Source organism: Notolabrus celidotus, chromosome 8, assembly GCF_009762535.1.
Source record: "Notolabrus celidotus isolate fNotCel1 chromosome 8, fNotCel1.pri, whole genome shotgun sequence".
NCBI lineage: Eukaryota > Metazoa > Chordata > Actinopteri > Labriformes > Labridae > Notolabrus > Notolabrus celidotus.
Window position 1 is genome coordinate 4,708,789 of NC_048279.1, and position 12,341 is coordinate 4,721,129.

The following is a 12,341-nucleotide window of genomic DNA, read 5'->3' on the forward strand; positions in this document are numbered from 1 at the left end:
ACACCTCAACCGCCTCAAAGACCCGAAAGAAGAGGTCAAAATTAGCCAGAAACTGCATCGGCCAATCAAAGCCAGACTGAGAGATGTTTTGCCGAACACCCGCCTGAAGAGAGATGACCTCATGGAGGACGCTCAGGCAGCTTTGTCAGCCTGCAGTCTCATATCTTCAGAGATCATGAACTATCTCAAGCCATCTGTGAGTTTTGCGCCCGACACAAAGCCAGGAGACGAGACCCCATACAGCCTCAACATCCCCATCAAGAGGGAAACGACAGAACCAGGCAGAGAGCTGACCCAGCTGGAGCTCCATGCGCAGGAGCAGCATGCAGGAACCAGAGAGAAGGTCCATACAGAGAAAACCAAGAGGAACAGAATCATCTCTTGGTTCTGTAAACCTTTCAAGAAAAATGAATAGAACAAAAAACAAAGACAATAAGCCCAAGCATCAACATCTGGGGCTCACTGCAAAATAAAATTTGGCTTTTGCCAGCATTCAGTTGTTGTAGTTGTTGTGAATGTGTTGCACTACAATGTGTTTAAATGCATCATTGAAGTCAAGGATTTATGTTGTATGGCAGCTAAATGTCAAGGTCCAACTCACATCAGCTTATGGGTCTGTGTTCTTCTCAAAGGGCTAGTAACTCTTTACACCCAATACAAGTCAACTCTTTGTGTTTCAAAAATAAAAGAATTAGGCCAACATTTAAAACTCACTTACAGAGTGGTTCCTTGCAACCTGCAGCCCTGGTAATAAATAATAATCTTAATTAATATTAATAGATATAATCTTTAGTAACTGATTATCAACATGTCTTTGCTGACTAAATGCAAAAATCAAATGGTCAAAAACTAAATCTGGCTCCAGAGGTCAAACAGCAGACAGCGTTGCTTGGTTTCACAGCAGTTTTCTTAAAGCGATCCTGCTTCTTCCTCAGGACACTTAACTGCTCATATTTGTGACAGTTAAAATATCAGGGCTTGAATTCAGGCCCTTGAACCTTCTTATATAATGTGTTGATGTGGGTGTTCCATTCATCTTGATATTTCACTGATACAGTAACACTCATTTACTTATTTTGATTTATTAGCCTTGTTGGTGTGCAATTGTGTTTGTAGAACACCCATCCATTATCTTGACCGCGTATCCCGTTTTGGGTCACGGGGGGCTGGAGCATATCCCAGCTGACTTTGGGCGCAAGGCAGGTTACACCCTGGACAGATCGCCAACCAATCACAGGGAAAACATGGACAGACAGACAACCATTCACACACACACACTCACACTTACGGGCAATTTAGTGTAACTAATTAACCTGGAGTGCATGTTTTTGGACTCTGGGAGGAAGCCGGAGTACCGGGAGAGAACCCATGCATGCACGGGGAGAACATGCAAACTCCACACAGAAGGACTCCCCCTGGTCAAATATTAATCCAATACAAGTGGAAATTGTGCCATTAGATTATTACTTGGGTTAAAGTCAGGGTGCTATTGCTATGTTTTGACATCTATTGTAATTTTTTGATAACTGATTACTTATGTGAATACATTAACTAATTAAAATACATAATGGCTACATTTTAATGTGTTGGAGAGAGGATGTTTCGGAAAAATGAATATTCGTTATTTTTGTTTGCAAGCTTACCAAAATTTGTGACATTTTTTTGGAGATACCCCCCCCCCCCTCTGTTTTTTTCACAAATTGCACCCTGATCTAGCTAACTGCAATCAGCTGTTTTCACTTTTCTCTCCTGTGTTGATCTTGAGCGATTATACTTAAACAAGTATAACTGTTGGTCAAACATAAGCCTTCCCAAATCTCAGCCTCACCTGTCACCTATGTTTGTACCCATTCATACACCACTGACTATGTCGCCTGGAACAACTTGGGGTTCAGTGTCATGCCCAACTACACCTCATCATGTGACTGGCTCTACCCCAGTTACAGCCACCCCAACAGCAGAGGAAATATTAAGTGTTAAAGTCTCTAATGAGTGTTTATGCTAACTTTGAGGAGGGAGAAAGGGCCGCTGTGGCTGAGTAGTAGTGTTTTGGCCATCTCTCAATCAGAAGGTTAGAAGTTCTATACCAGCTCTCACAGTCAAAGTATTTGGGCGACAAACTGAATCCCAAATTCCTCCAAGGGACATAGTCAGCGATGTATGAATGGGTATGAATGGAATAAATATATACTGATGGTCCCATTATAAAGCATCCAAAGCCATCAGTGTATGAATGAGTTGTGAATGTGTTGAGTAGTGTACAACTAAGTTGGGTGGTTAGAAAGACTAGAAAAGCAATATATAAGCATAAGTCCATTCACCCAAAAATCCTTATCTGGATGGCAGCATATGTTGCTCCTAAACCCGCTGATGATCCCCATACCATCAGGGATGCTAGCTGTGAACTGTGAGCTGATAACAAGCCTGGCGGTCCCTCTCCTTTCTAGAGGACACAGTGTCCATGATTTCCAAAAAGAATGTCAGATTTTGATTCATCAGACCACAGGACAGTTTTTCACTTCCCCTCAGTCCATCTTTAACGGGCTCAGGTCCAGAGAAGTCTCTGTATTTCTGGATCATGTTAATATGGTTTCCTGCCCAGAGATTGTACTGACCCAGTCTATGGTACAGACAAGCAAAGTTGTCATTTGTAAATCTGTATAGATCTCCTGATGCTTTTATTGTGGTAGTTCTGCTTGGTGGCAGTGTGAATTTGCATCTTAAAGCAGGGGTTGATAATCAGATTTAGATACACTTTTTGTTCTACTGGTTAAAATGATCTTTATGTCCTGATGGCAATCAATACATAATGTGTTCTTAAAAAAGAAGGAAGAAAAGCTGCTATCTACAGCCAGAGTAAACCTGGGAAAACACCAACCAATCACCGTCTTTAGGGTCCAATTTATAAAACCAATCAAATCCCGTCCTGCTGTTCTGCCCGCCTCCTGCACGTACATTTCCTCAGCGTGTATTCCTCGTTCCCGTCTCCTGCCTCTGCTTCCCCTGACTCTACTGACTGCCCCTCTTGCTCGACCTCGGGCCTGTCCCCTCTGACCAGATGAGGTGCTTTGATCAGGACTGTAGACCGGATCAGAGTCTAAAAAGCTCTCACCACGGGGGCTCTGACAAGCAGAAAAATTAATGACATTCAGTAAGTCCTACAGAAGCGTCCGTCCGGATGCTGTAAGGATGATGAGCCAGTTCGTGAACACGTTGAGTTTTAATAACCGGTCACTGTCGGCCGTGATCACGCCAACCAACAAAACAACAATCAATGTTTGAATGAATGAAGAACTTCTCCTCTTGTCTCTCCTCTCTCCTGCTCACACACTCTACACCTCTCCTGATGCCTTCACTGACTGTCAACACTGTAGGAATTAAGAGCATCTATTTATATTTAACATTTATATTTAAAAATCAACATTTATATTTATATTCAACATTTAGATTTAGATTGAACATTCAGAATTCACATTTAAAATTGAAATATATCTTTAACAATTGGATTTAAGATTAAACATTTAGATTTAAAATTTAATATTTTTATTCACATTTGGATTTAAAAGTGATTTTTTTTTTTTACATATTTTTCACAACAAAATTTAAAGTGAAAATAACTTCAAATATTCCTCTAAATGTGATAAAAAAAAGTGACTTGTCATAATTCACCCTACATGTTTACGACGTTTTGGAGCTAAGTGTGAAGACTTGTTGTTATTTTCAGTGTACACAATTTTACAAACTGCACCCCATATTCCTCACCCATCCACTTCTTTCTGTGCTCCCCTCACCAGCCCTGATTTCCAGCGATCTTACCTCTGCATCTCCTTTGTTCTTGTACCAGATGAGCCGCAGCTTAGCGTTGGTGGCCATGGTGTAGTTGGTTCGGATGTAGCTGTAGAACAAGGCACATTTCACCCGAACAGGTTCACCAGCCAGAACGTGGTACTCCTTTAGATCCACCGACCAATCCAGGCATCCGTCAACTGTGAGGAGAGAGGAGAAGATGTTGAGGGGAATGAAGTTACAGAGTTATAGATCACAGCAGGGGTTAGGAAGCACTGATGGAAACAAGGATCAGTGTTAGAACAGTCATCAAAGACAGTTTAATAAGACATGATTATTCAAATAACAATTCATTATATGAACAAATGTTCTTCAAGAAGAGAGGATGATCACAAGAAACAAAGAAGTGCTGAGAGTTTACATATCTGAGTTAATATTGTTCTTTATCCCTCAAGTTAATCAAACATTGATTTAAGATTTGAGCAGGGTGTGTCACAGTGTCACAGACTGTGTTTTAAAGACTACATTAGAGAGAAAGAGAGATACTAAAACATCACTTTATTCTGTTCATGCATCTTTTTCTGTTGTCAACAAAGCACGTTCCCCTGTTTGTTGCTTTGACCTGAAAGAGAGACAGAAAAGTGCATGACTGTGGAAGAAGGGCGAAACATCACCGAAATGATTCAGAGAAAATAAAAGAGGGCGAGGTCGAGTCCAAATGAAAAGAGGAGAAAGCAGAGAGGGAGTGTGTGGTGCGATGTCAGGGTGGAATCAGGTCAACTGGAACGAACAGAAAACAAGTTGTAGATAGAAGACAAGTTGGTGAGACGTGGAGGTCAGGACAGGAAATGACAAGGAGCCTTCCCAAATGGACACCCTCCAAACACAAACACACTCTCCCTCAGCACCCCTTTCTCTTCTCTTTCTCATCTCTGTCCTCTGATTTTATTGGCTCCACCTCCCAGTCGGAGCTCAGAGAGATGGACTCTGTTGAAGCTGAAGCCCTCAGGCTCATGACCATAAGGCCTTTCCTCTGTTACAGCCTCTGCCCTGCAGCAGATAGACTCCTGGGTGTGTCGTCTGACCACAGAACTCTCCTCTGACCACATCATTATTCTTTGACCCTTTATTAATTATTATGTGATACCAACAGCAACAACAGGTGGGTACAGGTGCAGAGAAATATGAGGAGAGAGTGCAGAAAAGAGGAGGACATATTCTACTGTCACAAGCAAATATCATCAAAATGCTTCTTTAATGCTGTGTTTATTTCCTGGAAACTAATTGGTCTCTTAACATTTATCTAAAAACAGGAAAATCTGTATTCAGGTTAGGGATAGGCAATGATTTTCATATTTGTTCCCTTTGTAAAAATCGAGGAGTTGCTTTGAATATATTCTCATTTTAACAGTACAATTTTTCATCGTTTTTACCGGTGCCTTGTTGTAATCATAGGCTGTATATAAAACTGCCCCCTCCTAGTGGCTGGCTGTCAACTCTGTCTCCCCCATTCATTTGAATGGGGATGTGGTCAGACTTTAAAAAATAAATACAAGTGGTACGAATGTTTCTCCCATCCGTATGCTGTGGTGATATGTAGTTAGTATTTGACTGTTTTGTGTTCAAGGACTCTTTTTTTCTGGAAAGTTTATTTTTCGTTAGTTATTAGAGTTTAAAAAACGGGGTTTTACTTCTGGGTAGGGATGTACATAATAAGTGTTTTCGTGATCGATTTTTGGAAATGTTAACGATCAATTATTGATTAACTGATAAAAAAAAAAAAACATTATTATTCTTACGTCAAAAACAATGCCAAATACGTTTTATTTCCCCCTAAATTGTATTTTCTACGGCAACAAAAATGCATCTAACTGACAGGATTGAATACGGGTAACATGTTTGACACGCAGAATATCAATGATCAGGCTCATTAAAATATTCTACACGGACATAATCTTATAAAGTGAAGCCTGAGACTACTAACAGAAAACGACTTCAGACTCACAGTGTCCAGTTTTCTGTCTACTCCTTCTTATTGAGAAAAATAAACATGTGTATTCAATCAGGTGTCAGCCGGGAGCGCAACCGGGTCACTATCAGTCCAGTGGCAGAAAAACTCAGACGGCTCTGATGTTGCTGCTCTGCAAACATAGTGTACCTGAATTTCCCACCTGTCTGTTGCCTTCGTATATAAAGGTTGAAATATCCTGTTTAAAGTTGTCAACCTTTGTGTCCGTGTCGTTGTTGGCAGCAGTTGCGTATTGATCCTCTTTAAAAAGCGCGCATGGAGACCTGACGCACAGCCGCAGGTCTCTGCTGCGCTCAACACCTTTAACAGCTGAATCACATCAAAACATGCTTTAAACTTAAAACACCTCCCTGATAGATGAATGTAATATGAGACCACATGATGTTTGTTCCACGTGACGGAAAATTGATAACAAAAATGTGTGTTTCGAGTAATTTCTTAACAACCAATTAATCGATAATCGATTAATTGTGGTCATCCCTACTTCCGGGTTTTACTTTGATTGACAGCTGCTGTAGAGTGAAACTCCGTAGGACCTCAGAGGGCGGAGCTTGTTACCGTGGAAACACAAATTCTCTACTGTGCAGACTGGCTGTAGAAATTTTACAAGATGGCAGCATTCTTGAAAAGGATATTTTGGCTTCAAAACCATACAATGGGAAAAGGCGGAGCCACGCTGTCCATTATAAATACAGTCTATGGTTGTAATACGGTATTCCCGTCAGACGGTGACTGTAGAGCGTCTTAAAGCTGTTTGCTAGTCACATTAGCAAACAGAAGAAGAAGAATGCTAACTGCATTAAATAGCAAAAGAAGAAGAAATCATTCTCGACAGTTGTGGCAAGTTTCCCTGTTAGTTAATCTCACACTACTACACAGGTATTTCCAGAGACTGAGCATGGCTGTAAAATGTAAACACACACGCCACGCTGCGTCACAGAAACACAGACATAAAGATGGAGACAGACGCTGTCAGTGCCCGCTACTAGCAGCACCTCGTCCTGCTGCTGCTTAAAGAGACTGCCACACAAACAGGCTGTTAATGGGACAGGTGTGTGTGTTTGTGTGTGTGGGGGAGGGGATTATTCAAATAATCGTTGAATGGATGCCAATGATTATTGAACAGTGTTTTGGCTTGAAATGCCCATCCCTAATTCAGATGTTAACAGAAATGCATTTTTTTCTTTATAATTTATCTTCTTTCTCTACAAATAAATATCGCCTTTAAACCAATGTTCTACTGTGTGTCTTGGTGAGGCTGTGAGAAATATCATAAAGCCTCTGGTTCCACTGTAAATCAACGTAAGCATGTTTTAGCTCTCTGCAAAACATGTCAGGTGTAATTCAAGCCGAGTTAAGGCTCCAGCTAAGATTTAGAGACTTCATTTGCATCCTAAATTTACAGCTGCACACTTAATTGGTTACATTTATAGATTTAGCAATATGTGTTAAGTCATAAAGAGACAGGACAGATTACAGGTTGTAGATTCACACACACACACACACACACATTCCTCCTCTTATAAATCCTTAAACATTAATAGTGTTACCAGACGTTGCAGTCATAAAAACTCATTGAGTGTTTCAGCAAACAAGAGTGAGTGTGCTTTTGTAAGGCGGTGTGTGCATGAGAGAGACAAAAAAAATGTGTGTGTGTGTGTGTGTGTGTGTGTGTGTGTGTGTGTGTGTGTGTGTGAGAGTTCATCTGTGTTTGTCTAAGTGGTTGTGTTAAAAATTAAGTAATGAATAAAGCAGTCAGGCTTGGTGGTTGTAAATTAATGAGCTTACACAAATTGAAGGTGTGAGTGCGGTCTATTCAACACCTATGGCAGAGGACAAACACACACACACACACACACACACACACACACACACACACACACACATACACAAACAAACTGATGCATTAAGGGAATCGCATTAATAGAATATCACATTAGTTTGGTCCGATGGACTAATGCCTTTTGTTTTCCAAAGATGTAGAACACGGGTCTACCACACACACAAACACACACATAGAAACATAGAAACACACACAAACACAGATCCCTCCTGCACACATTAGAAGGGCAGGGCCATATATAGCTGCAGGTTATAACCAAAGCAAACTCCCAAAAATTCATTCATCTGTGTTTAGTTGGACGTGTGTGGAAGTGTCTGTGCATCACTGGGCATGTGCACAGGAGTCTGCAGTATGAGTGAATGTACACATTTAAAGTGCGGTCCATGTGTACGCACCAGAAAATCTAACATTCCCGTCAGCCCAATCTGCATATAGATGCTCCTAAACAGCAGAGCGAAAATAACCCTGGAGAAATAGCAACGTTTCACGGCTTGGAAAGGTGCATCAAGAATCTGAGCCAGAAACTTATTCAGGTGCATCTCAGTAAATAAGAACTGGGGAAAAGTTTTAGTTTGAGTAAATTACTGTTGCTAAATAAATACCACATATCTTTTAGTCCAGTTCAGAACATACAACCACAGTCATGGAGAAGACTGCTGACTTGAGAGTTGTCTAGAAGACAGTCATCAAAGAGGACTGTCAATAATAAGTTCATTCAAGATCTTTGTGAAGCTTCACCAGGAGGAGGCTGGAGTCAGAGCATCAAGAGCCACCACAGATAGACGTCTTCAGGAAAGAGACTACACCTGTCACATTCTTAATATCAGGACACTCCTGAACCTGAGACCACGTCTGAAGAGTCTCACCTGGACTACATTAGAACTAGACTGCTGCTCAGTGGTCCAAAGACCTCTGTTAGATGAAACGAGTTAATTTGTAAATCAAGGTCCTAGAGTCTGGAGGAAGAGAGGAGAGGCACAGAGTCCAAGGTGTTTCAAGTCCACAGTGAAGTCTCTGCAGTCTGTGATGGTCAGTGTTGAGAGTAACGCGTTACAAAAGCAATGCAGTTACAGTACTTTTTGCTGTAAGGCAGTAATGTAATATTATACCGGTTACAAATGTCAGTAACGCGGGTTGCACACATCTCTGAGGTCGGGGCTGGCACCATGGACAGAAAACCCAATCTTTTATAACAGTTAGTCTAAAATCAGAACCTTATCCCCTCGAGACTTACTGTGAGAACCAGACGCTTCGTGAGCAACTTAGCTTTCCGGTGGTAGTCTCAGTGTGTTTCTGCGACATCCAGAGGGGTTTCTGTGCCTCTGAGAAGATCAGTGTATTTTCAGAGACTACCCGGATCCCGTCCGTCCAAAACCGAAGATAATCCATGATTTATGGATACATTTGATTGAAATATAATTATCCCTACAGTTCAGGGAGCTAATAGAAGGCTGCCATGTTTGTTTTGGACAGTCAACCAATCAATGACTGTGTCCGTGATCAGATGACCCCTGGGGCTGTCTCAGACCAATTAGAGATATGATACGTAGGAGAGGAGATAAAAAAATGTCGCACACAGGTAGAGCGAGCAATGAAAAAAAAAAGAAAAGAGAGAGAGATAGAGAGAGAGAGAGAGAGAGAGAGAGAGAGAGAGAGGGGGGGGGGGGGACTTCAAGATAAAGAGGTAAAAAAAAAAAATAAAAAAAAATATTACTGTAAAGAAAATGGCTTCAAAGCGCAAATATATTGAAGTTAAGTTTAAATATTTCATAACTTACCAGACTTTGTCTTTGTCTGCTTTTGTGATTCTGACGGTCATTGTTACTTACTGTACAGCGCCATGAGCCTTCACTGTGCCTATTATATTAAGTTGTTAGTAGCCTTAGGGCCTACACAGTCATCATGCTCAACTACATCACCCTTCACTGGATTTATAATCAGCTGCAATAAACTATAATTTAGCATTTTAGAATGCTAGTCATACTTCTGCAGTTATTTTGGTGAAAGTAACTCAAGTAGTAGCTGTTATGGAGCTCTCAGTGGCCAAGATGCACGGAGCCACAGGAACCACTATCTCATCCTGGTTAAAATCCATAACTAAGATCAAAGAATATGTCTAACTTTATGATTTAAATGAGCATTATTACGGTATTACTTGACCATTTCCTTTTGTTGTTGTATTTATTTTTATTTACATTAATGTTATAAATGATGTCATTGTCACTATTCACTTCCTTTATCACTATGAATTCCCTGTTGTTATCATACGGAGATCTATTCTGAGGTGGGGTGGGTTGGGGTGGGTGTCGCCATACCTTCTTTTATTTTTTTTTATTATTTTTTTTATTTTTTCCTTTGTTTTACTTCATGATATGCCTCGACTTATCCTATACAGTTGATATTTCATTGTGTTGCATAGCTTTAAAAACAATTAAAAAAAAAATTTGATCACAAAAAAGAAAGTAACTCAAGTAGTGTAATGCATTACAATTCAGAGATGGTAATATTGTAATATAATTAATTACTTTCAAATGACAGTAACTACTAATATATAATGTATTACATTTTAGATGTAACTTGCGCAACACTGGTGATGGTCTGGGGTGCCATGTCATCTGCTGGTGTTGGTCCTCTGTGCTTTATCAAGTCCAGAGTCCACACAGAGCCTATTAGGAGACTTTAGAGCACTTCATGCTTCATCTGCTGACAAGCTTTATGGAGATGCAGTTTATTTTTCTAGCAGGACTCAGCTCCTGCCCACAGCGCCAAAACTACCACCACATGGTGTGTTGATCATGATACTTTGCTTGATTGACCAGCCAAATCACCGGACCTGGACCCCATAGAGACTCTGTGAGATATTTGTCAAGAGGAAGAAACATCCGACCCTAAAACTACAGACTAGTTGAAAGCTGCTATCACAGCAACCTGAGCTTCAATAACACCTCAGCAGAGCTACAGGCTGATCACCTCTTCGCTACGTCACACTGATGCAGTAATTCATGGTAAAGGAGCCCCAAACCAAGTATTGAGTGTAATCATGAACATACTTTCACAAGTTGGAGATTTTCATAATCTAAATCCTTTTTTAAATGAATCTCAGGAAATATTTGAACAATTTGAGATACTGGATTTCTGGTTTTAATGAGCCATAAGAGGCAGGGTTACAAATGATAAGCTAAATTCATCAAAAGTCAACAGAAAAAAAGTATTCATTTTACATGTCACAGACAGAAATATATAAGAGTTTACCTTTGAGAACAAATAATGGTTTCAGAAATGAGAAAGGTTCATCTCCGGAGTGTTGTTGTGGATGAGATCCAGCAGAGGTCCCAGTTTTGTTCCATTTTGTGAAAACCTAAAGGCTTTACAAAACTAAGTTACTCAAAGCAACCAATAGGAGATTTAACTGGTTATGAATCAGACTGGAGTTAACACTGATACCTCTTAAATCAACGCCTTTACAAAGCAAACCTGACCAACTAATGGACTTCATTCAGAAACTAAGGTTTATGCCCAGAACAACTGCCAATGTGTGATTGTCAGATGAGAAGAAGAGCAGCATGCAGTCCAAACATTCTTTGATTACATGTTTCAAGATAAAGACTCAAAGCAAGAGAAGTTGAAAACAGCAGATGTGTTTTTTTCATCATAAAACTCTTCTTATGCATTTACAGGACAAAATCAAAGTCACTGCTTTGTGTTCAGGGGTCGCCACGATGGACTCAGAGTGATTAGATAAAAGATTTGATGGTTCTTAAACTGCACCGCTGCTGTTCTGTCGAAGTGATGTGTATTGTAAGAAAGCAGTTAATAAATGACCCAAAATGACAAACAAAGCATTAGGTTACACTTAACATGTAATCCAATGTAAACATACTAGTTTGAAATAATACTCTGCAAGCATGAATGAATCTTGTATTAATAGGGCTGTTGAATGGTACATTTGTTTCACTGTGATTAATCACATTTTTAATCGCATGTTAAAAAATTCATTATTTTCCATTTCGTAGCAGATTTTACATCCGTATCAAAAAATGTGAAACGATTCTTTCCAGTGTTTTGAATGGGGAATCAGACAACTGATGCAATGCACTGAAATGTACTTTCTGATTATTACTTTTACAGTCATCACTCAAATAAATGCTGCTCTGCATTAACAACTTCAGAGGTCTGATTCTGGGAATAGAGTTTGTTTATTGTCATCTGTTTCAAAGGAAGACACTGTCACATATCAGGAAACATGCAGGAGTGCATGAACAAAACGTCCAATCAGTGCCAGTGTGCTGTGCAATTTTTGTGAGATAATTCAGATGACATTGATGTCTAATGTGCACTTTTCAGGAGTTCCAGTTTTGATGCGTTCTCTGTTTCATACAGGTCCTGAAAGCATGAAGCTATTGTTCCCCACTGATAGGCTGCACCTGTATGCTTAGATCACAGGTGGTTGCTCAAACTTAACCCTCCTATTATCCTTGGGGTCAATTGGACCCCATTCAATGTTAAACGTCTCTAAATGAATGACTACCATCGTTTTTTTTTTGGCTTCATATTTCATGACATTTCCTAATTTAATGAAGACAACTGGGAAAACATAAAATTAAAATGTTGATATGTTCCAATTTCCTGTAAAAAGAAAATTACGCATCGGTGTTCCTTGGGGTCAATTTGACCCCAGGCTGT

At 40.0% G+C, this 12,341-nt stretch overlaps 1 protein-coding gene across 1 annotated transcript in view; it reads right to left on the reverse strand.

Annotated features, from left to right (window-relative positions):
* Positions 1-12,341, reverse strand: part of il1rapl2 (interleukin 1 receptor accessory protein-like 2) — a 486,775-nt gene that overhangs the window by 228,163 nt on the left and 246,271 nt on the right. The window contains exon 2 of the mRNA XM_034690578.1: positions 3,817-3,986. Coding sequence (XP_034546469.1) covers positions 3,817-3,986 — 170 coding nt within the window. The remainder of the gene's footprint in view (positions 1-3,816; positions 3,987-12,341) is intronic.